Source organism: Salarias fasciatus, chromosome 11, assembly GCF_902148845.1.
Source record: "Salarias fasciatus chromosome 11, fSalaFa1.1, whole genome shotgun sequence".
NCBI lineage: Eukaryota > Metazoa > Chordata > Actinopteri > Blenniiformes > Blenniidae > Salarias > Salarias fasciatus.
In genome coordinates this window covers 18,409,459-18,435,530 of record NC_043755.1, presented here as the reverse complement: position 1 = coordinate 18,435,530, position 26,072 = coordinate 18,409,459, and the positions used below count along the sequence as shown (strand labels likewise).

The 26,072-nt window shown below is 43.0% G+C and overlaps 1 protein-coding gene across 15 annotated transcripts in view; it reads left to right on the top strand.

Moving 5' to 3' along the window:
* rims2a (regulating synaptic membrane exocytosis 2a) overlaps nt 1–26,072 on the top strand; it is a 140,468-nt gene that overhangs the window by 67,254 nt on the left and 47,142 nt on the right. For 4 of the 15 annotated variants that reach the window (XM_030102194.1, XM_030102192.1, XM_030102191.1 and 1 more), the window contains 13 exons: nt 1,927–2,876; nt 10,372–10,583; nt 11,935–12,054; nt 13,441–13,540; nt 13,680–13,803; nt 15,118–15,164; nt 15,461–15,573; nt 19,239–19,369; nt 20,092–20,263; nt 20,474–20,627; nt 22,732–22,800; nt 25,280–25,418; nt 25,689–25,790. In XM_030102194.1, coding sequence (XP_029958054.1) covers nt 1,927–2,876; nt 10,372–10,583; nt 11,935–12,054; nt 13,441–13,540; nt 13,680–13,803; nt 15,118–15,164; nt 15,461–15,573; nt 19,239–19,369; nt 20,092–20,263; nt 20,474–20,627; nt 22,732–22,800; nt 25,280–25,418; nt 25,689–25,790 — 2,433 coding nt within the window. Of the gene's footprint in view, nt 1–1,926; nt 2,877–10,099; nt 10,168–10,371; nt 10,584–11,934; nt 12,055–13,440; nt 13,541–13,679; nt 13,804–15,117; nt 15,165–15,460; nt 15,574–16,485; nt 16,534–19,238; nt 19,370–20,070; nt 20,264–20,473; nt 20,628–21,556; nt 21,584–22,731; nt 22,801–25,233; nt 25,239–25,279; nt 25,419–25,688; nt 25,791–26,072 lie in introns of those variants that run through there. The other 11 variants (XM_030102199.1, XM_030102190.1, XM_030102189.1 and 8 more) reach the window with 7 other exon arrangements.

The following is a 26,072-nucleotide window of genomic DNA, read 5'->3' as shown; positions in this document are numbered from 1 at the left end:
TCCCCATGTTCATTGTACTGTGGACACAAACGCAGACAGTGAAGCCCTGAATCATTTATCAACTAACACTACAGTTCGACATCTCCCCACATAACTTAGAAGCTGCACACACTCTCTAACCCTCATGTCGTTAAATTTAGATGTACAATCATATCTAGGCAGGCTGTTTTGTTAATGTTGCACCATTCTGTTATTTGAAAATTGTGTTCAGCATTCAGGACAAAAATAACAACTTAATGATAAAAAAAAAAAACTTACATAATTAAAATTCAAATACAAATGAACTGTGTTTTTGTACATTAGATGCCTGATCAGATTTATTTTGATAATATGACTCTGTAATGTAAAAAAAAATGTTCAGGAAGTGCATCATTCTCTAGATTTTTCCAAGATCATTTCAACTTTTAACATCTGGTAGTTCTTCAGTAGTCAAACATGTTGACTGCAGAATACAGAAACTGTAAATTAATCTGACTGTGTTTTTTGATGATACTGAGAAACAGATGTTAAAAATGTGTGACTTGCTATTGAGTCTCTTTTCTAGTAGCCCAGTTGTCCTGTAGAGACACTTTAAAGACCAGTATGGAGTTATTCCAAGCTCTATTCCTCTGTTTTAGTTTGAGATTGTTTTAGATTTTGTAAACAGTGCAGGACTTATGGTTATGAGAGTTATACATGTCAGCCAGCGCTGACAGGTAGTGTATGAAATATGTATATAAAATAGAATAATAACCCCGACTGGAAGCAGAATGTGCTCAGAGGAGAACATCATTCAGTCAAGTTATATAGAGTATGTTGCATCTTTTTGCACTTTCAGTGAGAGTGGGGCTGAGTCCTGCTCACTTTTCACCGCATGTGCGTGCGTGCGTGCGTGTGTGTGTGTGTGTGTGTGTGTGTGTGTGCTTGAGTGACAAATTTTCATCAGATTTTGACAGCGACTGAAGTCTGAACAGTCCAGGGAAAAGTGAAGCATCTCAACACAGGATTGAGTCCTGCACCGCAAAAATAGCCTCTGATGTTTTAGGCTTTTTTTTTTTTTTTCAGGTTTTTTGTTTGTTTGTTTTTTTACATTTTATTAAATGGCAAAGGATGCATTATGACACAACTTGGGATTTTTTTGTTGCCTTTTCTTGTGGTGTCAAAATGTGTTGATAAGCTGAGTACCGGTAAATAGCGTTTCGAGGCTGAGGGGACTGTTATTTCATGACACCAATCAAAAACCCATGTGTTTTAATAACATTTTTTTTTAAGATTGTTTTCCAACATATTGATTTAATGACATGTTTTTTTAAGACGTGATTGTATTAAATTATAATCTGGATGTTTTGCAGTAAACTCTCAGTCATAAAACAAATGGTTAGTTTATATTTGAAATAATGTTAGCCTTTTAATCCTAGAAATTATATTTAGGCTTATGATACTAAAACATGCAACATGAACTTTGGTTGGATCTAAAAGCTAATGCCCATCAAGGCGATACAAATTTCTCAGTTAACCTAGAAATATATCGTCCTCACACCTCTGTTTAGGCTGTTAATACTGCTGATTTAATCATTTTTGCTGCTGACAGCAGAGGAGAAGTTGTTTTGATTGATATATTCTACCAATAATTCAAACGACTTTGCTTGTTTTTACTTTTAGTGAACAGTAAAACAAATTCAGATCCCAAAGTTAATAATGGAAGGCCACTCAATAATTCTTTGAAACCCACAGAAGTGGGTTGTTGTCTTAGTGGAGCAGCAATCACATGAATGAAAAGGGCAAATTTTGTAAGTTTTAATGATACCTTCTTCTAAGGTTTAATGACGCCTCAAGTTTCTTTTTTGCGCTGTGTAAAAAAATGTAAACTTTGTGTCTTCTGTCTGACTCCGTGAACGATTTTGTGATTGAACCACCTAGTAACGCTTTTGTTCTTCTCTCTGACAGGAAACGAAGCCCATCTGCATCCAGGGATCCAAACCAAAAATACGACCAAAGGGAGGGTGGTGATCACTCGCAGTATGCCCCGACGGACGGCGGCATGCCCAGATCACCGTCCGACTACGGAGATGGGGACCCTCGGCGGGCTCCGCGGGGCCCACACATGTACCATGATGTGGATGCGGCGCGGATGGGCTACCGGGACCGGCGGGGCCCCGGACGCTGGCACTCCCAGGAATACCCGCTCGACCAGGAGCTAGACGGCCCGCCCAGTGAGTATGACCTCCAGCGTCAGCGCCAGGAGGAGTTCCAGGCGCGCTACCGCAGCGATCCCAACCTGGCGCGCTACCCGGTGAAGCCGCAGCCCTACGAGGAGCAGATGAGGATGCACGCCGAGGTGGGCCGGCTGCGACACGAGCGCCGCCACAGCGACGTCTCCCTGGCGTACACGGAGCAGGACGACCCCGGCCCCGTCCGGCTGTCCCGTCAGCACCTCACCGAGCGCCGGCCGCCGATGGTGGGACGGCGCTCCTACTCCGTCGACCGGTCCTCCCCAGGGCCCATGGGCCCCGGCCTCGGAGGCCACAGAACCTCCAACCACAGCCCCCCGACGCCGCACCGCAGTCCCGTGTTGGGCGACCGGTCAGGGGACCTGCGGCGGGGGGACATGGGCGTCGGCGGGGATCCCATGAGGAGGCAGCAGCACCACTTGGATCCTAGTTCGGCCGTCCGCAAGACCAAGAGGGAGAAGATGGAGACCATGTTGAGGAACGACTCTCTCAGCTCCGACCAGTCGGAGTCGGTGCGCCCGCCACCCCCCAAACCCCACAAAACCAAAAAGGGAGGGAAGATGCGGCAGGTGTCACTGAGCAGCTCGGAGGAGGAGCTGGCCACCACTCCGGAGTACACCAGCTGTGAGGATGTGGAGATAGAGAGTGAGTCAGTCAGTGAGAAAGGTAGGAGCCACACACACCTCCAACCTGACTCTGTCTCTTCCCCTTCTGCTACTTTCTCTCTGCATAAATGTCTTGATTAGCTGTGATACAGATTGAACCTGTAAGAACTGATTTGCCATCTTGTTTTTCATCCTCCTGACATGGTTGTTAAATGATGAACACATTCTACTGATATATAATCGTAATGTTATTATTACTGTTGCTGTTTTGTGTTGATTTTGAGTCATTATGCTGCTGTTAACTAAGATGCTGTGTAACTTTAAGACTCCCCTGTCCACAGTCTATATATGTGATGTTTGCGTGGCTGTTTTCTATGTATGTGTCTGTTTTTATGTGCGGGGCTCATTATTTTCAGTTTAAACATGCCCATTGATCATTTTGTGAGAGAATACACCTCTTCTGTCACCGTCTTTCTCAGCTGACGCTGAGAGAATCAACAGCCCATTTTAATTTCTTTCAGACGTCTCGTTTCTGGTCTTTGAAGCGCCGCCTTTGATTCAGCAGTCAAGAACGTAGCGGCTTTTTCATGTGTGCAGGAGCACTGATTTAAATCAATCTCCTGCTCATTGGAGAAAGCAACACTTTCAGCAACAATCCATAAAAACTGAAAACAATGAGCCCTACGTTCGCGCAGGGCACTGCTGCGTTCCATGTCTGTTATTAATGAATCTACTCTCGCAGCTCCCGTGCCTTTGAGGAGGAGGCCCGCGCTCTCATGAGCCAGCCCGACATGTCTCGGTGTGGATGGGTGTGTTTACGTGTGTGGCTGCAATTTTTAAATGAGTGGAGCACTGCTGCCCTCCAGGCTTTCTCTTTATTTTGCTGCTGTCTTTTGGCACACTTTTACCACATCCTACCGCAGCTGTTTGCACACGATCAGCCTGCGCTAATGGGCAATGTTACGTAACCCACAGGCAGAGGGGAGCAGAGAGAGGGCCGGGGTGTGGGTGGCTAATGAAACAAGGTGTGCCCAGTTAATAACGGCTGCATTTGTGGGGTAGTTTTATATCATCGCTGCAGCATATGAATAAATGAAGGTGATAAAAAGCAGAGGGTGGCTATATGTGTTCCTGCAGCACACTGACCTCGCTTGTTAACCCCGACTCCATACTGTTTTTGTTACCAAGCTGTTGATGTAAATCCTTGTAAAGTGGCCCATTACAAGGTGACAATGGGATTACCGTTCAGCCCACTTAGCGAGGGAGTGAATGTGGATTATTACTGGGGTGAACGATGACAAGGATGGAGGATAGATTGACCCAGACTTACATCAGCAGTTTTAATGTTTTTCGCCGCCTGCTGTGCCGCTGAGTTTTCAAACAAACTGTAAATCTTTAGTGCAATATTTACCCGTCATCATAAAATTGTTTCAGCACCAAAACAGTGATGTGAGGTACTTCTTCTCTCTGTGATTCAAATAATATAAATACAATTTCAATTTTATATTTTCAAATTTGGGAGACAAACATCGCGGCCTCTTTACTTTTAGCTTTAATTATTTTTAAGCGTGTTTAAATTAAATTTCCTCACTTTATATTCTGTAATGACAAGTATTTGCATCGTGCCGGTATGGGACTGTCTTTTTGATAATCTCCCACCATATTCAAATTGTCTTCAAAAGTTGATCTCACCTCAAGCTTACTTTGTAAATGCAGCCCAGCTGTAACGACGGACGTAGCCTCTCTGTTAGTCCAGCATCAGCAATGATTCTTGAAGATGCAAAAACAATAATCATATTCACATTTTACGACCATGCTCAACTTTACCAAGATGAATAAGTAACAGACATGCTGTTTGGATCACTCAGATCATTCATCACTGTTCTACCTTCTTTGAGAAATATGCATTTCAGTTTGTCTCGATTCTATTTCGTTATCAAATTTGTAACACAGGAGCCCTTTACTTTTGAAATACTGAGCAAATATTGTTTCTGTTTTTCATGAAGTCCAGGCCACATGCTTGAAATGTTTAACGGAGGAGTTGGGTTGCTCTGCTTTGTTATGTAAGTGTTCTGCACACTAAGGGAAGCGGCCCAGCACCGGCACTTCATTATTGATGTGGGAGTTTCCAGGCTTACAGGTAGCTATGGAACAAAAATAAGGGGTTTTAAAAAAAAAAAAACAGGCTGTTTTGAGGGTCAGGGTTGTGTTGTTCCTGTCTGTGTCTGTCTGCCTCCTCCACAGGTCAGCCTGTGTAGGAGAGAGGAGGAAAACAAAGGAAGGAGTTGAACTCTTGACCCGAATAAGTATAGCTTCTCCTTGCGAGGTACAGAACATCCTCAGACAGCTGATTATGTGAAGCGATCTTTTGTCTTCGTTCACTTCGTAATTGCCGGTTGCATTAATGTATAACATATTTGGGGCTCCTGTAATTTGCTCTCTGATAAATGCTTCAGATGATTCTACTCGTCTGCTTGAAAGCGGCATTGTTGTCAAGGTAGTCTCCATTTTGTAAGACACAGAAAAAAGAGATTCAGGGACATTTCAGTTTCTCTCAGATTTATGGTACAAACTACAGTGACAAATGAGATTGCTTTGGGTGTGCATGGGAGGCAGGAATGAAGAATTCTGGCCAGATGAGGAGTTATTTTAGAAAGCTAAAGAGCGTCTGCACCCATAAAAAAACAAACAAAAACATTTTGGGCCAACCACACCCTCTCTGATTGGCAACTTTAAAGAACATCCTTCTTTAAGAGGAATAATAAAGACAAAAGCAACAAAGAAAAGAAAGGGGAATGGCCAAACCGATTTACAAAGAAGGCAAAAAGCACCATTAGTACCGGTCAGTGTCTCATCTGGACTAATGAGATGGGTGTGGACCAGCAGGATAAGCAGGGTGCATGTTACGCTCTCAAATCTCCGGTTCCAGACGAGGCCTTGATGGGATGAGAATGGGGGCAGTCGAAAACGACGGAGGAGACTGGAAGCGAGCGGGCGTGCCAGCTGTAATGGGTCTGACTTGTGTCTGTGAGCAGAGGAGACTGATTTATTGCGATGGCCCTCTCACTGTGTTTTTCTCTTTATTGATTTCCCTGACATGCAGTCTCATAATAGTGCCGAACACACAGAAAAGGAGAGGATGGTTGGCTAACTACAGCAGACAGGTGGACATTGTGTAATGATGACCTTAGTCGCGTCCTAGATGGTTATCCGATGCAGTTTTTGCATCTCAAGTTGTCAGTTGGATTTGCAGTGTGTCACCAGACCTGAAAACTATAGTTTATCTTCTTCTATCGGAGCATAAGTGAAGGATCTTGTCTTCTCGGGTGGGTTTAGCAGAACTGTAACACCTTCCAAGCATGGCGACTGTGTTTAAACATGCACACAGTTTCACCCCTGCTTCTTTTCTGCTCTCAACCCTTGAATTGTAGTAAAAACAGCATCAATAATTAATGATCCAATTAATAGTTTACACTGGTTTTTATTGAGCCGTCAAAGTGATGGAGAGCCTGCTGGTGGTGAACTCCGCCACTGCCTGCGCTGTGCCTTCGACCTGAATCAGCACTTTGCGGGGGCCTCGGAGCCGGGGCGAAACGGCAGGGCCGGGCACAGACTGCTGATGCTCACAATTTATGGCCGTGATGAGTTTCCTGCTCCCTGAAAAACCACACAGTGCCTTGCCAGAGATCAGTGCCCAATTGTGATGTGCCACTGTTAATAAAGCTTGGAGGGAAAAGAAAGGGGAGGAAAGGCCGTACGTGCCCGCGCGCCGGCGCCCTCTCAGATTCTTTCTGACAAACACGGAGGGTGGGCCGGCGAAGGGGGCTGCTGAAGGTGCAGGAGTGTCACAGGAGAAAGAGCAGGCGCAGGTGGAGGTGGAGTTGTGAATGATATAACCTTGAGATCAGCCGCGCGGCAGATAGATTCACAGCTCCAGCACAGACATAAACACAAAGCTCCGGTTGTGTCAACATGAGATGCATCATCCTTCCTCCTCCTCCTCCTCCTCCTCCTCCTAAACATAGGCCGTACGCACTTCCAACTGCCATGACCACATTAGGCAAGCCACTTGCTTTATGGAAGGAGGATAGCAGACTGACCGGGGCTCTGGTGTTAGGCCGTCCTGAACATGTTTCAGCACACACATCATGAAGCCTGTCGCTGGCATGGCACTCATTTTGGGGCTATATGGTGCAATTTATCTGATTAAAACTACTGCACCAACAGGCCAGTGAATAGCGATCTTAAGTGGATGGATGTTAACTGTTACATTGATGGTGAATATTTCAAAATATATTGTTTATGACTGTTAAAGATCTAGAGAACAAGAGGAAATCTGTCAGAGGTTTTTATTTTCACTTTAGAAAGTCACATACAGTATGTCCTCATGCATAAAGCTGTGCAAACACTCAACTGTTCTCCATATGATTTTGCATTAAAACCTATTTTATCTTGTGTTGAACAAATATCAAGAGTCCTGGTCAAAAATGAACAGAGAATAAGGCATTCTGGGACAAGGTGGGCAACAATATGGAGTCGATCCATAAAGTGCTCTTCACACATGCACACAAATATTTTAAATGTAAGCTTGAATGTCAGTATATTCTGCATTAAATGAGTTTTGATGAAATTGTGCACAATGTCTCTACTTTTCTGAGAAGCTATAATACTGTGCATTTCCAAAAAAAAAGCATAATACAGCTTCTCTGTTTTCATTTTTGAAAGAACTATCTCAAAAAGTTAAATCATGAAATTCCACTTTATTACAAAATAGTGTTTGATTTTAAAATTAAACTCCTGATTTTCAAAGCTGGAAATAAAATCAAAGCCAACATGCTCAGGAAATCAAGACTATTTAAACCAAACTAGCCAAGTGTGTGTAACTCAGAGTGTAACTCGATTGAACTGGATCCTCAGTGATTACCTCTTATTCAATCCTCATTCAGTCATGACCACATGATACCAAAACCCTGCTTTGTTCCACGTGATTTTTTTTTGTGCGATTTGTTCGCAGTGACGCCATCTTTACACAGCATCCCTCTTCTATTCACAACCTTTTTCTCCATACTGAAAATCCTGTTCTCTTTTGCCCTTATGCCCTCTTTTTTCCATCATCGCCTCCTCTTTATCCAGAAGCACACGCAGTCTATTTTTACGCCTCTCCGTCAGAGTTCCCTGATTTTCCTGAGATTGAATCCTTAGACAGATAATGCTTGAAAGGAGGCCTCTCCTGTATAGATCCATTAAGTTCTACAGCTCTTTGCAGGGGAAGTGAAGTGTGGGAAATGTGATGTATATGGCCCAAGGGTTTCACAAGTGCAGTGTGTTTTCAGATGACCTTACCTGGGGCCCACGGCCCTGAAATTCCACTATCTGTTGGTGCGAACACAGAAATGCACCAGCACATGTGAGCGCAGGCCGTTTCCAGGATGCTTGATGGCTTTGCTGTTTATGTGCTTTAGTAGGAGCAGCTCCCTTTTGCTTGTTAATACACTTAGTTTCGAAAACTGTAAAATGACTTGCCAGTGTAAGTGAATAACATTTAAATGCCCTCTGTATCTTCATAATGGGATGTTAAATGTAACGTATGCTGCAGAGCACAGTGTCTGGACGGAGAGCAGTTCATCAGACAGCCAAACGACAGAAGACGATTTCCCTCCGTCTTCCAGCTTTGAACCTTCTTTACCTCTTTGCCGCTCTCCACTGAGAACCGTCGCACTACCTTCAATTCCGTGTTCTTCACTCTTTAATTAGTTTGGATTTTTAAGCTTCTTAATCAAATTGAAATTCGTCATCATCTTGCTGCACTGTACATCCACAGGGAAGAACAGGGCAAATACTGATGAAGTTAGTTATACAGACATAGTTTTTTTACTCAATGGAAACATCAGAGCAAGTTGATACTCATCCCATTGAAGAGATCTGTCTGGTCTTTTAACCATTGTTTAAATGATGGAAACATATTTTCATCAAGAGAGGACTCGTTCTTAAACCTGGCCTTGTAAATACTTCTTCTCAATAAGCAGTGAAACAAATAAAAACAAGATGCAAGAGATTCTGCCGTCCTGTGATATCCCTGTTGTCAGATCTTTTTCTGCAACATGCACCGATACTACGACAGAAGTTGTAATCAGAGCCTTATCTTTAAAAGCTCTCCCCGGTGCACTTTAGATTGAGGTCAGTTAAGGCTGTGTGCCACTGCAATTTGAAGCCCCAGTTAAACACATGAGAGATCTGCCCTGCTCCCTCCCGCAGGCGCAGCCGAATAAGCTTGTCGCATGGTAATTCACATCCAGCAGAATCAGGTGTTGTTTGCTGATTTCAAATGGAATCAGTTGCTTTATTAATGAACATATTCATCTAGGGTAGTTTTTTTTTTATGATGCAAAAACTGCAAATTTGGGAATTCAAGCTCAAATGACAAAATAGGTCAATTTGTTTTCACTCTCTGTGGAACGTATATGGCCATATGCCCCCACTGAAGAACAAACTATCCTGACACTGAACAGGCAGGGCAGTTATTTTAGTTGCCGGAGCAAAAATGTCCTTTAAATTCTCAAACTTTAATTTGGGTGAGGCTTCAGATGAATTGGTTACATTAAAAGAAGATCTCCATCCCCTCTCCAAAACGGATTATTGGAATGCCTATTTCTGATTTTCTGTTGTTTTGGATTGTTGTGTGTAGGAGGTCCTGGGTTTGAATCCCACTTGCAGCAGAAATGGGGTTCCAGCCTGAAAACTAGTCTATGGTGCAAATCGTGCTGCTGTGGTGACTCTTTTAGACTATTTTGATCTTAAAAATTTCAACAGGGTCACCAGTTACTGTAACACTTGAAGGAAATATTATTTTTCTTCCCTGTGGTTGAGTTTGGATGTGGTCAGTGTCTTTACAAGCTCTTGATGGTGTGTGCTGAAGGAATACATATAAAAAACTGAGGCTTGCGTTAGTGTCAGCCCCTGTGATGACTATTTCCCACGTAGCCAGGTCTGTTTTGTTTCTTTTCCACAGAGTTGAGTTGGTGAAATGAGCATTGATTCTTTTGTTTTCGTTGATTTAAGCTGCGTCTGTCTCTCTCCACAGGGATCTTAGAGTTGCACATGGTTATCGCCTTTGAGTTTGGGCAGTATGTGTGAGAGCGTGTGCCTGTGTGTGTGTGTGTGTGTGTGTGTTTGTCCTGTTGGCGTGTCCGTTGTTGTCCGTATGTTGTGGTCTGTTGTGTCCTCACCGGTCCCTCTTGCTGTCCTCTCTCGTGTGTGTGCGCCCTCCCTCCCACCACCTTGCAGGGGATTTGGATGGCCACTGGTGGGACCATGCGTCATGGCATAGCAGCGAGGCCTCCCCAATGTCTTTGGTGAGACATGTGGAGCCCTGCCTTGACCCTCCCCTCCCGCCTCCCCCCTTAACCTCCCCATCTCTCTCTCCCTGTCTCTCTCCTCCTCACCCTGTCCCCCGTTCTCCCAGAGTCTTTTGTCATTTCATGTTTCCTTTGTTTTATTTACACCTTTGCATGTTGTTTTTTCTGTTTTTTCTTTCTGTTTTTATCCCACACCTGTAGGGGACAGTCAAAGGGGAAAAAGAAAAACTATTGAGCAGGCATTTATGTCTGAGCCGACACACACCTTATCTGAGAGGCAAAAGAAAATGGTGCGCTTTGGGGGACACTCATTTGAAGAGGACTTGGCATGGTGTGAACCGCAGGTTAAAGACTCGGGAGTTGATACGTGCAGTAGCACAACCCTAAACGAGGAGCATAGCCATAGTGAGAAGGTACTGAGACAATCCTAGCCTGCATTTTGTTTCTATTATTTATGACCTTCCCATCCAGTCTTTGTTTGCTCTCTGTCACTAAGTGTAAATAGGTGAGATGTTTTGTTTTTTGATTTGATTTGACGTTGTATAAATTGATTTCTCTTGCGATTTCGTTTCCTTTTGTTCGGTTACTTTTGGTTCCACCTTGCTTGGTGTTGCCGAAAAAAAAAAAAAAAAAAAAAAGAGTCTTGGGGACACCCTCTTTGCTTGCTACTTGTACTTTTGCTGTTTTGCTCCCCAAACCAAAACTACACCTCTGACAGTAGCTGTAAAATAAGAGCATCGACACACAACCTCTCTGTTTGTCATGGCACACAGGAATGTGGGTCTCTCCTAGTTGCATGCTCGTTCTCCTCCGTATGTTGTGTTCTTGCTCTGCAACGGTCCTGTTTAGTGCCGTAGGAACACCTTTACGTAGGCCCGTCCCTCTCACACTGCTGCCCCACCCCACAGCACCCAGTCCAGAAAGGACTCGCCCTCCCCCCACCCGCCCGCCCAACTTTTCACTCACTTCTGTAGAGAACCCCCAACCCCCTTCAAAAAAAAAAAAAAAAAAAAAAAAGCACTCAAAACAGGGAAGATTGGATCTGTTTTGCACAGAAATTCAAAACATTTGTTTTTCTTTTTTCCCTTCCACTGCCGCGTCTGTGATTTCACCCGATCTGTGTCTCATGGCTTCACTCTGTGCTGTCAGTTCTTCATCCTTTTTTGATCTTTAACCTGGCACCCGATGCTCATTTGTTCTTGTATAATTGGTCACTTCTTATCCCCCCCCACACACTTTTTTTTTTTTTTTTTTTCCACTGTCTGCTCTCCCCTCACTACTCCACTCAGTGGTGGTTGTATGTTTGTGTGCAGTGAAACACCGGGGCGAGGCTCCGGTCTTCCTGCTCCTGTTTGAAGGCTGGTTTGAGAAGGAGTGTTGGGGCTGCTTGCTTTTCTCTGCATGGGGCGCTGCATGAAGCTCACTCCACCCTCACACCGCCAGGTTCACACAAGCTCTGGCTGTTGACCAGATCAGTCCCATTTATGAAACTGTGCTTTTTTTCATCGACACTTTTGCTCAGCTTAACAGATAAAACATCATCATTTTAGAGGTAAATTAGGTGAGCATTGTGCTGTAAGTGCATCTAAGCAGAGTTAACATAACAGCAGAGTTTGTGTGAACTTTGTTACCGTAGTGAATTAATTCAGTACTACCCCCATGCCCCCCTGTCACTGTGAACAGTTGTCTGCTTTGGTCTGAAGTGATCAAATTCAAGTGGATGAGTTGTTAAACAAAAGGTGTGTTGTCGCTCTGACCTTGTAGCACCCGGTGACGTGGCAGCCGTCCAAAGATGGGGATCGCCTAATAGGGCGTATTTTGCTCAACAAGCGCATGAAAGATGGAAGTGTGCCTCGAGACTCAGGAGCTCTGCTTGGTCTGAAGGTGAGGAAACAATACCAGCGCCGTCTTTGTGTGTTCAAAAATGTACAAGTGGCAGGTTGACTAAAAGCAATTTGATATACAGGAATTTTGACAGAAGGGACCATGTTGGTCTTTTACATCTTCATATAGTGTCAAGCTGCTGTTTCTGATATTTCCCATCCTTCCCAGCAAATCAAATACATTCCTCATTCATTTTAATGAAGCGTTTGTTAGTAGGCTTCATTTTCTGAACCTCATCACATTGAGTTACCTTGATGAACCTGCTAATAGGAAACAATTCAGTCCAGAAGCTGTTTGTATTATTCATGTCCAAATCTGAAAATTGGAAATATATTTTGATCCAGCTTTCTCTAGTTTTTTTTTTTTTTTTTTTTGCATTATGCCATCATATCCATTCATCTATATCCACAGCTGCATCCAAGTTAAGGTTGCAGAGTGCGAAGTGGAGGCAGCTACGCCCAGAGACACAGACAGTCACGCACACTCACATTCACTTTAATTAACTTTTATGCATGTCGGACTCTGGGAGGAAACTCTAATACCCAGAGAAAACCCACACGCTGGCACGAAGAACACGCAAGGTCTGCACAGATCCATTCAATTTTCATGTCAGCTTACTGCTGTTGCATAAATAAACTATATTTTGTTGTTATATGTTTAGTTCCACATTCCAGTGTTGCATAAAACTGTAGGTGGTGCACTGTTGAAAAAATAGCAGTGCGAAGTCCGGAGGAGCCTGGTGGGCCATGAAGAGAAAGAAGCGAGAGCAGCAAGATGGGGAAAAATCATTACTGATTGAATGAGTCTCCTGAAATGGCATGTTTGTGTCTGCTCAGTGCTTCTGTGCATTTCTGTCCGCTCAGCAACAGCCAACCAGCTCGGCAATCCAGCCAGTCAGTCCATCAGTTAGGCTGCCAGCCGCGCCCTCACTGTCCATCTCTCTCTCTCTCTCTCTTGCCTCTATGAACCTCCCTCTCTTTGCTCCTGCCTGTTACATAAAGCCATTTCATTTAGCAGACGTCCCTAAGCTCCTTTGTATGTTGGCATTCAGCTGCCATTAAGAGGGATTTTTATTTGTATGATGCCAGTGTAAGCTGAGCCGAGCGGAGTACAGCAGCTCAGGACTGTACAGTACAGCTCTAGCCCACGGCCCTGCGCTGCTACCGCTTCCACAGAGCAGCACCAGAGTGTGTCCCGGGGCAGAAAAGCATAGGCACGACTGTTTTTTTAAGGCAGAGATGTACTTTTACCATTGGCCCACTCTTTTCAATGCATTTAATGTGGATTTGTACCTTAATGGCAAGAGATGAAGTCATGACATCTACAGGAAAAGAAAAAAAAACAAAAAACAAATGTGCTAATCCAGTCACCTTTCTGCTTCTACAGGTGGTGGGAGGCAAAATGACAGAATCTGGTAGACTGTGTGCTTTCATTACTAAAGTGAGGAAAGGAAGTCTAGCAGATACTGTTGGACACCTCAGACCAGGTATTAAGACATACACACACATGCACACACAAACCGGTTGTTAAATTCAGTGTTTACCTGATGTTCAGCATGACTTAAAGGACGGAACTGTTGTTGAATGTGATTTTTGTAACACCGAGCGCTTGTGGTGTTTCTGCAGGTGACCAGGTGCTGGAGTGGAACGGAAAGCTTTTACAAGGAGCCACATTTAAAGAAGTTTACAATATCATACTAGAATCCAAGCCGGAGCCGCAGGTGGAGCTGGTGGTCTCACGGCCTATAGGGTGAGGATTCACAAATTCACTACCAGCATCCTTGTTGACTGTGACCAGTAGGAGGAGAAGGGGACTTGGTGCTATTGCTGCGTTCCTCCTCTGTCTTACACTTCAGTGTGCATGGAGGCAGTACATTTCTGGAGAAGTCAGCATTTATTAAACCAAACAACTAAACATTGATTTGGGTGGAATAATGGAAGTCAGTCTAATGGAATCGAATAAGAAAAGGCATTTATCAATATTAATATAATTATTTGATGCAGTCAAAGAAAGAGCAGTCTCTTCTGCAAACTTTGCACAACTTAAAAACACTTATCAATGTGCAGAGATAAGTGACATTTCCGTTTTTAAAGTAATGAGATCGTGAAGGAATTCATAGCCGTGATGGTTTTAAGTAGTAAAAATACTCGGCCACAAATACAGCAGCCCCTCTGTTAAAATTGTCAAAAAAGTGTTGCTAATACTAGTTAACAGCTCAGTCAGATAGGGATGCATAAAAAAAACAATCAAGACAAGTAGAGTACGAAAGTATTGTTTCTCATTACATCCTCTGGAATACTGGTGTTGACATTGATGGATGCTATTCTGATGCAGGCAAACACTGACTAGTAAACAGACAGGGAAACGTCACTGCATCCATGTACACAAGATAAAACACACACACACACGAGTCATAGATAAATCATTTTAGAGGTTATTAAATGTATACAGATAGAAGTGGTTGATAGACACAGAGATATAAATAATATCAATGTTTAAAAACAGCAAAATGCTCACATGCATAACAGGCACTATGTCTAAAAATAGAAGAAGAATAGTTTTTGCCTACTTCCCAAACACTAATACCTTCCAGGCTCATCCCCGAATTATGACTGCATCCGTCACTCAGAATACATTTGTATTTACATTTCTCAGCTAAAGGAAGTCCGAGAATGAGTGCAGCTTGTGTTTAGTGGAGGAGTGTTTATTTATCGCCCGTTCCTCCCTGTCCTGGGCTCGGGCTCGGTCCTGTCTGGCCTTGTATGGGATGGAACGATGCCTCCTGCAGCCTCACTCGCTCTTTCTCCTCTCGCTGCTTCTGAGAGGGAAATTGTCATGGAAAGCAGCACCTTTGCTTTGTCAATTCCTATATCTAACCCCCTTTGTGCTGCTGAGGGAGCTGTTGGCTGAATGAAGACTAATGCGGTGCTTACGCTCATTAAAGCACAGTGCATTCAGCATGAGTTAAAATTGATCCACTCCATCCCCTCCTTTTTCCTCTGTGTCACACTTTTTCGCCTTCTTCTTTTGTTTTATTTTTTTTATTTTGTGTGTGTGTTACAGAGATATTCCAAGGATACCAGACAGCACACATGCACAACTGGAATCAAGTGAGTCTTGTCTAAATCTTCAGCCGCGTTCATTATGCCATTTTATCCTATTAATCAGCCCAGAAACATCAAGTGAAGGAAATGTCTGAGTGAGTTGCTTCTGTCACTCTGCCTCTTCATGTTTCTGTCTCTCACATGGCGAGGGCTCCTGCCCTCTTTGCGTCGCTCCTCTCGCCTTTCTGTCTTCCTCTCCGCCGCCGTCCTCCACCGACTCCAACGCTTCGTGTCACTCCGAGCGTGGACGGAACCCAGCGTAACCACCAGATGATCGGACTGTGTTGTTTGCATCCTGTCAGGTTCGAGTTCTTTTGAGTCTCAGAAGATGGATCGCCCGTCCATCTCCGTCACGTCCCCCATGAGTCCCAGCATGCTGAGGGACGCCCCCCAGTACTTGTCAGGACAGCTCTCAGTAAGTGACTTCCACTACACACACAGAGTAAAAGCGCTGAATTGTTAGTGTTCTCCGACCGCTTTTTGAGCTGGTGAGCTGAGCAGGTTCTACGCAGCCCGGATTTTAAATCTTGATCAAAACCATTGTTACCGCTCCATAACTCAGCCTGTTCAGCTTGGCCCTTCAGCAAACCAGCACAGAGCCGTAGATCAGGTTACGCTGTGTGTTGTTCATTATCTAGTGTAAAAACCCTCCTGGGGTAAACGGGTCGAGCAAAAGATAAATCAAGTCTCAAATTTAGGATCCACATGGGAAACCGCGTCAACTTCCAGGGCATGTTTTCTCTTCTCCCTGATGAGAAATAGTTTGTCTGACACGAGGTTTGAATATCAGTCGCTCGGCCCACAGTAACAGAGACAGTCTACTGTGTAGCACTCAGTCAATAAAGAAAAGCTCTCTGCAGTCTGGAAAGTCTTTTACAACATGAACGTTCATGTTCTGTGATCCTGGATGACTTGAAATACAAAACTGATGAAATGCTGAATATAATTCCTTCTTTTCTATGCCTGATAAGTAATTCTGCACGGTGAAAACCGGTTATTTTGGGAGCAGTGTTCAAAATGTGTTCATGGACTCAACGTCGCTGTGACACTAGCTGAAGAGAAAAGGGCCAGAGAAGAAAAAAAAAGCATTGTTTCGAACTGTTTTGAACTAACAGTAATTTTCTGAAAAGGGCCAATGCAGACCAGACCAAAGCAAATGAAAGCAAATAAAAATATCAGTGGCCTCAGCTTCTCATCGAAACTACAAACTTCTGTTGTCTTTAAAGTGTATTGTGAGTTTTTGTGTTGTGGGGTTTTGGTTTTATTGCATTTTCTTTTTTATTCCTTTTTTATTTTTATTTTTTGCTGTTTAATTTTGCTTATCCAGAGCCAAAGCCTTAGTAGAAGAACAACGCCTTTTCCCCCTAGGGTCCAGGTAATCGGCCCCGTCTGAAGGGCACAAACTCTGTTTGGTTTTTGCTCATTGACTGTTGACTGGCCTTTCTTTCTGTTTCCATACTATGGAAAATGCATTCCTGGGGAAATGGCAGCTTCAGATTTCCCTCTCAGTGCAGTGCATTGTGTCATTTCCTTCAGTTTGATTTCTTGGTATCACTTCTATGATTACAATTTTAACCCATTCATATCATTATTTCCAAAAAATGCATGCTTGACTAATCTGAGTACATTTCAAGAGACACTCTTCCATTCCCTGATGATTTTTTTTTTTTTTTTTTTTTTTGCACTGATTGACCCTATAATGTGAAGTAATACTGATTCAACTCAGGGGCAATGCTGGAGGGTGTCTTTGTAATAAAAAAAAAAAAAAGAATTTGGACATTGGACTTGTGTATTTCTTCAGTGCAACATGCAGACACTGTCTGCCTTCACAGACCAACAGGGACACTTCCATGTGTGAGAAGAAGTGACGACAATTATCAGCTCATGTCTGCGCGGGCTCATGTTGCAGCGGAGAGACACCAAGTCCACAGTCCTGTTTGGAGAGCCCAAGCCAAATTGCATTTTCCCTTTTCTGCTTAAATTTAATTAACAAGCAAATTGTACCTCCCAAATTCCAACCTCAGACAGGATACAGTCATGAGGGCTTCCTTCACTTCCTTGACAGAAGATGTGTTGCTTTTTAGTAATTGCCACCCTTCTCTTTGTTTTTGCCGTCACTCTGAGGAGTATCTTGTTTCAGCCTTGAACTGTTGTCTCGGCAAGCGAAAGGGTTAACGATCATGCTTGAATTTTGTTCATAGGTTTTAAGAACTGTGTTTTTTGACTTTGTATGGGATGATCAGCAGAGAACTTGTGCATGTCTGCAAAAATGTGCATGTTGGGTTTTTCACTTTGAAGGAATGATTGTTTTTTTTTTAATGTTTGAATATATGAAATGAGATTTGTCGTCCATTTCAGGCTGATGTGTTTCCTATTGAAGTATATTTGGGCTCAGGAGGTCATGTTCACTGTGGCGTCTTCGCCTCAGAGGTAGACAGTGGCACAACAACACATTTCTGGAAAAAAATAGACCCAGTTTACCTGCCTGTTGAAATGCTCATCACCTGCAGTAAGACACTGGTTCGTCTCGAAGTGAGGTGCATGTATGAGCACATACGCACGTACACACACAACATACATATAGTTATTATCATCTGAATCGCAGGATGCCTCTTTATCATTCAGGAAGAGACCTTTAAAAAAAAATCACAAAAAATTCACTGTTTAGGAAAATTTAATTCAAAATGCATTTGTGAGTTACTCGGGAAAGAGGCAGATGTTGAAATTCTATCATTGTTATTGGAGTATCTCCAAGATTTCCTAAACTGAAGTTATTTTTGTGGGGAAATATTGATGAATTGGTTTGAATTGCAATATTTCGTTTGATAAAATGTACATTTTTTTTTTTAACTAATTCAGTATATGCACCAAGTTTAACTAGTTCAGTATTCAGCAAAAAACAGCCTGGCACGAGAGAAGGCCTGTGTGGCGTGAGTGCATGAGTTTAAAGCCAAATGCATGAGAGTTGGCAGTCCTGTTTAAAGTCAACCGCCTGGGAAAAAAGAAGAAGAAGTCATGCACACGTTGTTGTGGTTGGGCTCTGTTTTCCACCCAGTCGACATGATAAAAGTGCAAATGTTATCATGAGCTACAAGACACTTTAATAGGCAAACACATGTTTCATTATGAAACAATCAGATCTTAAATGTGTGTGTATTGTTACTGCAGTTATTTTTTTTGCATTGTTGTAAAGAAGCTTCTCTTTCTCGTATTTGAGTAGTTTAGGCTACATCTCTCCAGACGTCTCAGTATCAGTGATTACTTGGTACAATTTGTTTAACCAAAGCCCCCTGCTGTCTGTTTCTGCCTATAATCAGAATTGTGAACTTGTCTTGAATGTTCTTCCTTGCGTTGCTGCATGTATAGCTGGTAGTCCTTAACTCCTATTTTTTTCATGATCATATTTTTTATTGAAGTATGGACAAGAACTTAGAAGTCTTACTTTTTCATTTCATCAAATTCCTTTCAGGCTTCAGTTGGACTTTTTCTTCTTCTAAGTGTCTTTTGCTGGGGTCCATACTTCCCATTTAGTGTGGTCTGTCCTTGATTGATTTTGCAACAGCATGATTGATTTCCTATTGAATACCTGAAAAACTAAGCAACATAAAAAATGCAACTTTATCACAAGTAAAGAATGTATTCATCCCTGCAAAGGGGAAGTATTTTATGGAAAACAAAAATATGGAAACTTTAAAACAAATTCAGCACATGGAAATGATCATTGCCCCTTCACATTTCCAGTATTATCAATTCATATTACCACTGCTAAAACGAGTTTCATCTTTTATTGGCTTTTTTGAGCTTTGATCAATTTTCCTACCAAGCATGTCAACTGACATCTTTTTAGCCGTTTTATTTGTTTTTTTAATTCATGGGTAAATACAAGAGAAGACTGTAACAGAGTGGTCAAAAATAGCATTTCGGGGTTGGTTGATAACAAAAAAAAGACCATTGCTCATGTGACAAGTTGAGCTCAGGCTGGATGAAGTTGTCTTCTCCTGTATTCGTCCCTCCGGTTTGTTCTGGCTGTGTTGGCTCACAGTGATCTTTCAGCAGGCGGCCTCTGCTCTGCCTCCGCAGGTCAAACTGTGGTATGACAAAGTGGGCCATCAGCTAATCGTCACCATCCTGGGCGCCAAAGACCTGCCACCCAGGGAAGACGGCCGGCCCAGGAACCCTTACGTCAAAATCTACTTCCTCCCTGACAGAAGGTAAGAGGAGAGCGAGGTGTCTGATACTGTCATGGAAGCTTTCTGCATTCAGTAAACATTTCAGGAAATCTCAAGCTGAACGCAGTACATAAGGAAAACAATGATGTTCAAGGCATTTAAAGCCTGAACAGCACGTGAAATGTTGAAGCTGGGAACTTTACATTCATAATTTTAATGACATTTCTGAGTCTGCGCAATAATTTTGCATCAGATTCTTAAGAATGAAGTCTTGTTGTTTTTAAATGTCATTTATGCAGCTTCACCACCCTAAAAGTAACGATTCAGAGAGTGATTGCATTATAGTTTTGAGCCAGCTGTTTAAATAATAAATGCTGATTGCTGTCAAACATGATCCTTAGCTTCTTCATGATGCTTATTTTTGATATTTTTGTGCTCTTTTTCCAAATATTTAAAAACATTTTTCAGTGTCATGAATATGCGCTGTATATATCTTGTATAACAGCTATTTACAGTAACCACTAAGTGTACCTTGAATCTTGTGGCAGTTTTATGTTTTCATCTTTTGCTGATGCTGATCTGAAGCTCACAGGAAGTAGACATGTAGAGTGAGACGGTCTTCAATTCGTCCCGCCATCTTAACGTCCCCACCAGCATGCCGTGGCGCCGTGTGCCGTGCCGTGTCGTGTTTCTGGTCTGTTGTGTTCGTGGCTCTTCCCCGTCGTGATTGTAAATAAAAACAGTTTGAATTATTGTTCCTCCAGCGACAAAAGCAAGAGGAGAACAAAAACAGTAAAGAAATCCTTAGAGCCCAAATGGAACCAGACCTTTATGTACTCGCCGGTGCACCGGCGGGAGTTTCGGGAACGCATGTTGGAGATTACATTGTGGGACCAAGCCAGGGTGAGGGAGGAGGAGAGCGAATTCCTGGGAGAGGTAAGAAAGGCAAACCTTCCCCTGCAGAATACTCACTAACGACTACTCTGCCTATCCTGACGAATGACCTTAAGTCTCATCCTTCAGGAACAAAAAACTTCATAAATGATTTTTTTTTTCCAGAGAAACACCCTGTTTGAGATAAACCATGTTAGAATGGAAAACTGTCAGAACCAGAGGAGTGACGGCGCTTTGTTTTGCCCCCATCAGATCCTAATAGAGCTGGAGACGGCTCTTCTGGACGATGAGCCGCACTGGTACAAACTGCAAACGCACGACATGTCCTCCATCCCACTCCCACGTGCCTCCCCGAACGCACAGCGCAGGCAGCTCCACGGAGAGAGTCCCACACGGCGGCTGCAGAGTGAGTAACGTGGAGAATATATTTGAAAAGCAAGTTTTAATTCATTAAAAGTGCAGTGTGCACCAGGAGGGGCGTCAAAGAAATGTTTATTTCAGGGGTCACATGCAGTGCAGTGTGAGTGGAGATGAGGAAAATGATCACATCATAAATACTGTACACACTGGAAACCACTCATAATAAATAGACCCATTTGGGACATTTTACAGCTTGATCAGTCTCAGCACAGTTTACATGTCATATTCATTCACATATTCACAGCGCTCACACAGAACTGCTGTTTTTTTTTTTCTCACAGTTTTTTCTTTTTCTTAATTTGTTAACTAATGAAACAACAAAATTAAACTAAACCAAATAGGATTGAGGATAATATTGGTGAAATTACAGATTCTTCAGCCCTGAGCATATTTTATATTTTCACAAATTCGGCCTCACGCTGTGGCTTTGAAGCTACTTCACTACCGAGAATCTAGTTATCGCTTTTACTGCGCCCGGATTTCTGTATTTGGCTCTCCTGGTTTTGTTAAGTTCACCACTAAAAAAAGCTATTAAATGGTGAAGAAGGGACAGCTGTTACTATTTGTTGAAAAATCAAAAAAAAAAAAAAGAATAAGAAGAAAAGAAACTAGGCGTAATGGTTTTTTGGTAATTGTTACACTTTACAACATGATCTTTTCTTGGACCCGAGGGAGCTGCTTTGTTTTGGCCCATGGGAATATCTTTGACACCCCAAGTATGCACAAAAAAAAGAGTGTATTTCAGGTTCCTACGGTCTTGTATAAAAGGTTGTATTAAGTTAAATCAACCATTGTTTTGTTTCCATGTCAAGCTGCCAGTTATTTTCTGCTTCAGATTGTTGAGGCTTCAGCTGCTTATGCATGTTTTTTTTTCTAAATCATGTCACATCAACCTCACTGCTTCTGCTTTTACAGACAAAGGCTCTTATTCTTACAACTCAGGTAAAGGCTCGTGCCCCCCCAGCCACAGCAGCTCCACGGAGCGTCTGAGTGTTTTCCTTTTCTCCTCCGAGATGCTTCCTGTTGTCCTGACTCTCCTCCCCCCTTCTTCCACACAGATTGCATATTTCTGCTGCCTTACATGGATTTCCATGTAGGATAGAGGTGTAAATTTCACACCACACATTGTAGATGCTCTGAGGGCGGCAGACCTGTGCACACTGCGGGGCGAGGGGGAGCAGCGATCTCCTCCTCCTTGTGTTTGCCCACAGTCATATCCTGGGAAACGTGCATTTGATCCTGAGGCCACGCACCAGTCCTAACTGACTATATGATTCATAAACAACTACCTGCTTTCCCTATGTGATGCTCATTTATTACCTTTTTTTTTAATGTTTGGCCCTTACTGAATGTTTTCCCCTTTACAATTGAACAAAATGGTGCCACACCCCATTCTGCTTTGCTTGTGTTTGTCCTTCTTGGATGTGAACACTTTATTGACATTTTGCAGGTGAAATGTGCTACTTTTTGTAATTCTGGAAAAAAATTTTATTTATAGTGGTATAATGTATTACATTGTGATGAAAAAGTTAAAGTTGCCCCTTTGGGGTCTCGCCCACTGCCCCACCAGGATGATTTCTGGGCGTTGGTGTTAGTGTGAGGTGAAAGAGCTGACAGCTGTAAAAGAAAGTTTTCAGCCAAGTGAGATGAGAGGTTTGGAGCCGCACTGCCAGAGTGCAGCGCTTGTCATTCCTGAAAAAGCAGACATGTCCAGTTGATTTAGGTTGACTAAACAGCAAAGGCGGAGGGGTGGTGGGGTGAGGGGGGGGTGATAAGGCTACTGTGGGAAGGGATGAGGGAAGAGCTGTGAGGCCGTATCACTTCCCCCACGTTCCCATCTTCACATGTGCGTTGAGCGATTGAGCGTGCCATTTCAAAAGTGCCACGGTTCAGATGAGGAGAGATCCAGAGTAGCAGAATGCAGCATTGTTTGTTTCAGTGTGTGCTTTGACTTTAACCCACACACAGTGTAGTCAGACTGAGAGAACTGCAGGGTTTTTTTTTATATATATAAATGTATCTGCTAAACAAATGAAGGATGGATTGGAAATGACTTTTCTCTCTTTCTCCCAACTCTGTTTTTCTTAAAGGATCCCAGAGGATAAGTGACAGTGAGATCTCAGACTACGATTGTGAAGACGGTGTTGGAGTAATAACAGGTAATAAACAATGGTTAATATGCAGTCCAAGACGTATTAATGCCAGTGAATGAAGCAAAGAGGGGAGAGGCTGAGGTCGAGGAGGATGAGGCGAATGAAAAAAGCAAAGACAGAGAAATCCAAAGCAGTTGCATAAGTACAGGTACTCCTTTAAAAAAAAACACTCAAGGAAAAGTGCATTTATTGAGTGGTTTAAGTCAGTGGAAGTAAAGAAAGCACCAGTTCTGAAATGTACTTCAGTAAAAAAGTAGATAAGGATGATATGCATGTGTCTGTTACCATATATCAGTTGTTTATGAAACTGTTCTGTTACATCTGTAATCTACAGAGTAATAGTAAGAATTATCAATTCAGGGCAGATTTACAAAAAAAAAAACATATTTAAGTAAAACAGCTAAAAGGTTTGCACCTGTGTTACCATTTTATATACAGACGTTCCAAAAAACCATAATGGCTGAGCTCACCTCGTGTGTGTGTCAGCATCAGTCCAATCCTTCCGAGACCTGCGCAGCTTATAGACACAATTATACATCGTATTAGGAGGGTAAAATGCTGCAGCCCATCAGCGAGCGGCAGCACAGCGAGCGTTTTGTCTGCCTCTGCACTGTGAGTTCGCCGTTCTGCTGTGCTCGCCCAGGCTCCAGCAGCACGCCCACGCTACACATCAGAAAAGGAGAGCCAGAGCTGGTGGAGAGCCAGGGACAAAGACAGGGGGAAGAAAAAAAAAGTCCAAAAAATACTTGAAATTTGTCCACATGAAATATTAACCTCCAAGAAAGTATCGGCTAAGTCATAGAGGATGATAATTTCTTTGATTTAAATATAAAGACCTCAGATATGTGCTGACTTCAGGAGAGCTGCATGAAGCTTTCAGCGTGTGGAGTTAATGCTCCACATTTGTATTAGCAGAGCAGAGAAAGGGAAGGGCAGAATACGAAAAAAAAAAAAAACTAGGAGAAATTCATGAACGAGGAGAGAATAGACTCGGTCGTTGCAGGAACTTCCGTCCAGCAGTCAGACTGAGGCGGCAGAGGCCAGCATCAGCCGGAGCTTACTGATGATTCCGCAGCCGAGGGAAATCCTCCTCCAGCCTCTTTAACATTCTCATCAGCCCCTCGCTGCCTCACGATGCCAGCCCCCTCCCAGTTCATTCACAGTGAAGGGAATACCCTCTTCTTTACTCTCCCACTTCTTATCCTGCAGCGTTTATTTTTATCTGCCATCATATCAGACAGCTATTTAGGTGTGTGTTCTTTTTTTTTCTTTTCTGGACTGGATTTAAATGATCTGGCACTCTAAAAACCAGTGAAGATCATGCAAGCTGAGTTTACAGGAATTTAGGAAGAGTCTTATTTTTCCTTTTTAACCTTTAAACTGCATATTTAATCGACGTTGCAGCTTAGTCCCATTTCTGTACTGATGCCGCCATTTCTTCTTGTTAGATTCTATCAGTTGTCAGCAAATGTTCTCCTCTTTATATGTGCTTAACAGGCAGGCTGTAGTCATGCGTGAAGCAGCGTGTCAGGAGGAAGAATAGATTTAATTTAGCTCTGCATGGAAGTTGATTGCCCTCCTGCAGGAGGCTCCGTGTTGAAGCTGCTGTATAGAAATCGCAGATGTTTTTTCTATTTTTTTTTTTTAATGCAGTGAGTCATCATGAAGCATTGTATTCTGTGAATTCCCCCCCCCCCCACCCCCCTTTCTTTTGTTGAATAAAGTTGATACGAGTTTGGTAAATTTGTTTTCTTCTAGAATAGTCAGTTTTGGTAATGCATGATTTAGAATTTTGTTTTCACTTGATATCAGGATGGATCACTTAGTTTAAAATATCTTAATTCATTCATTCCACAGCTGCCTCTGATCAAAAAGTGGATCTGATTGTATTAATGAGTCAATCCACCCTAACCGAAGGTGAAAATTTCTTTATCCTTGCCTAGAATTTTTCCTCCCTCTCCTTCTTTTCCAACTTCTGATTTGGGCTGCTTTCCTTTAGCTCATTTTAATGTGTTATGCACTCTATTGAATATCAATCAGCTTTAATAGTGCTAAGCATTGACCTTAACCACGGCTGCTAGCCACGTCTGATTATCGGTTAATGAACTCTTTCAAGCTCAGTGAACTAATCAGTCTAGCAGAGAAAATTCATTACAATGTTTCTGACTTTTTTAAAAAGCCTATTTTCATGCATAATGCACAGTGTTAACATAGCAGATGATTTGCACTTTTTGTTGAAACCTGGTCCTCATTTTTGGAATATAGTTTGTCAGCTGTGAAAAGTGTAAGTACGCAGTGTTCTCAAAGTTATTCGAACAAGTGTGATTATGGGAAGGATCTTTCTCTGCTGGTATTTGGTTCTATCTATGTATTCTACGCTGTTCTATGTATGTAAATCTCTTCAATCACTTGAAAATAATCCAACTCCGTCTCCTTCCGATCTTGTCTGTCCTCCCCTGTGTTTCTGTCCACCCTGTTTTCGCAGACTACCGGTCGAATGGCAGAGACTTCCAGAGCTCCACGCTGTCCGTCCCTGAGCAGGTCATGTCGTCGAACCACTGCTCTCGGTCGGCGGATATAAACCGGGTGCGGGCTCGCTCCCCCAGCGTTCCCCCACCCTCCAGGTAAACACTTCTACACACATCACCGAGCTCAATCATCACATTTGAGTGTACATCACTAATTCTTGTGTCCACAGGCGCTTATTATGATTCGAGAAATGTAATTGACAGTGGAATAAGACTCAGTAGATCTCAGGAACTTTTTTTTTCCCGGTTATGTAGCTCGTCTTGTGGTTTTTAGTGCCTCACGAGGCCGTCTGTCCCGACGGCAGAGGTGTAGATTGTGGTGTGTAAGCTACCTGAGAGGTGATCCAGTCCACTTCTGTCACACAGCAGAAGTCTGGACCCGGCCTTTGACCTTAGGCCTTCTCAGTACAGCTCCTCCCCTAGAGCGGAGCACCACAGTGTGTCTGAAGATAACTACTCACCGGACAGGTACACACACGCGCTCACGGCTTGCAACTTGTGTACAGTGGATGCATGCACAATGCGTGGACGTGCATGAACGGATGCTGACGGGCACAAGTGGGGGCTGAAGAGCAGGTCTGCAGTGAGGTGTCCGTGCACGCGCACACCGAACAACAACGCCGTTTTGCCTTAAACGTCTGTGGATTCTGGTGTTCGTCAGCGCTTTCGTCAGTGTGTCAGCTTTTAAAGAGCAACTTTCTCCTTTCCTTTGACATGTTTTTTTCATCTGACACGGTGGAGTGGATCACA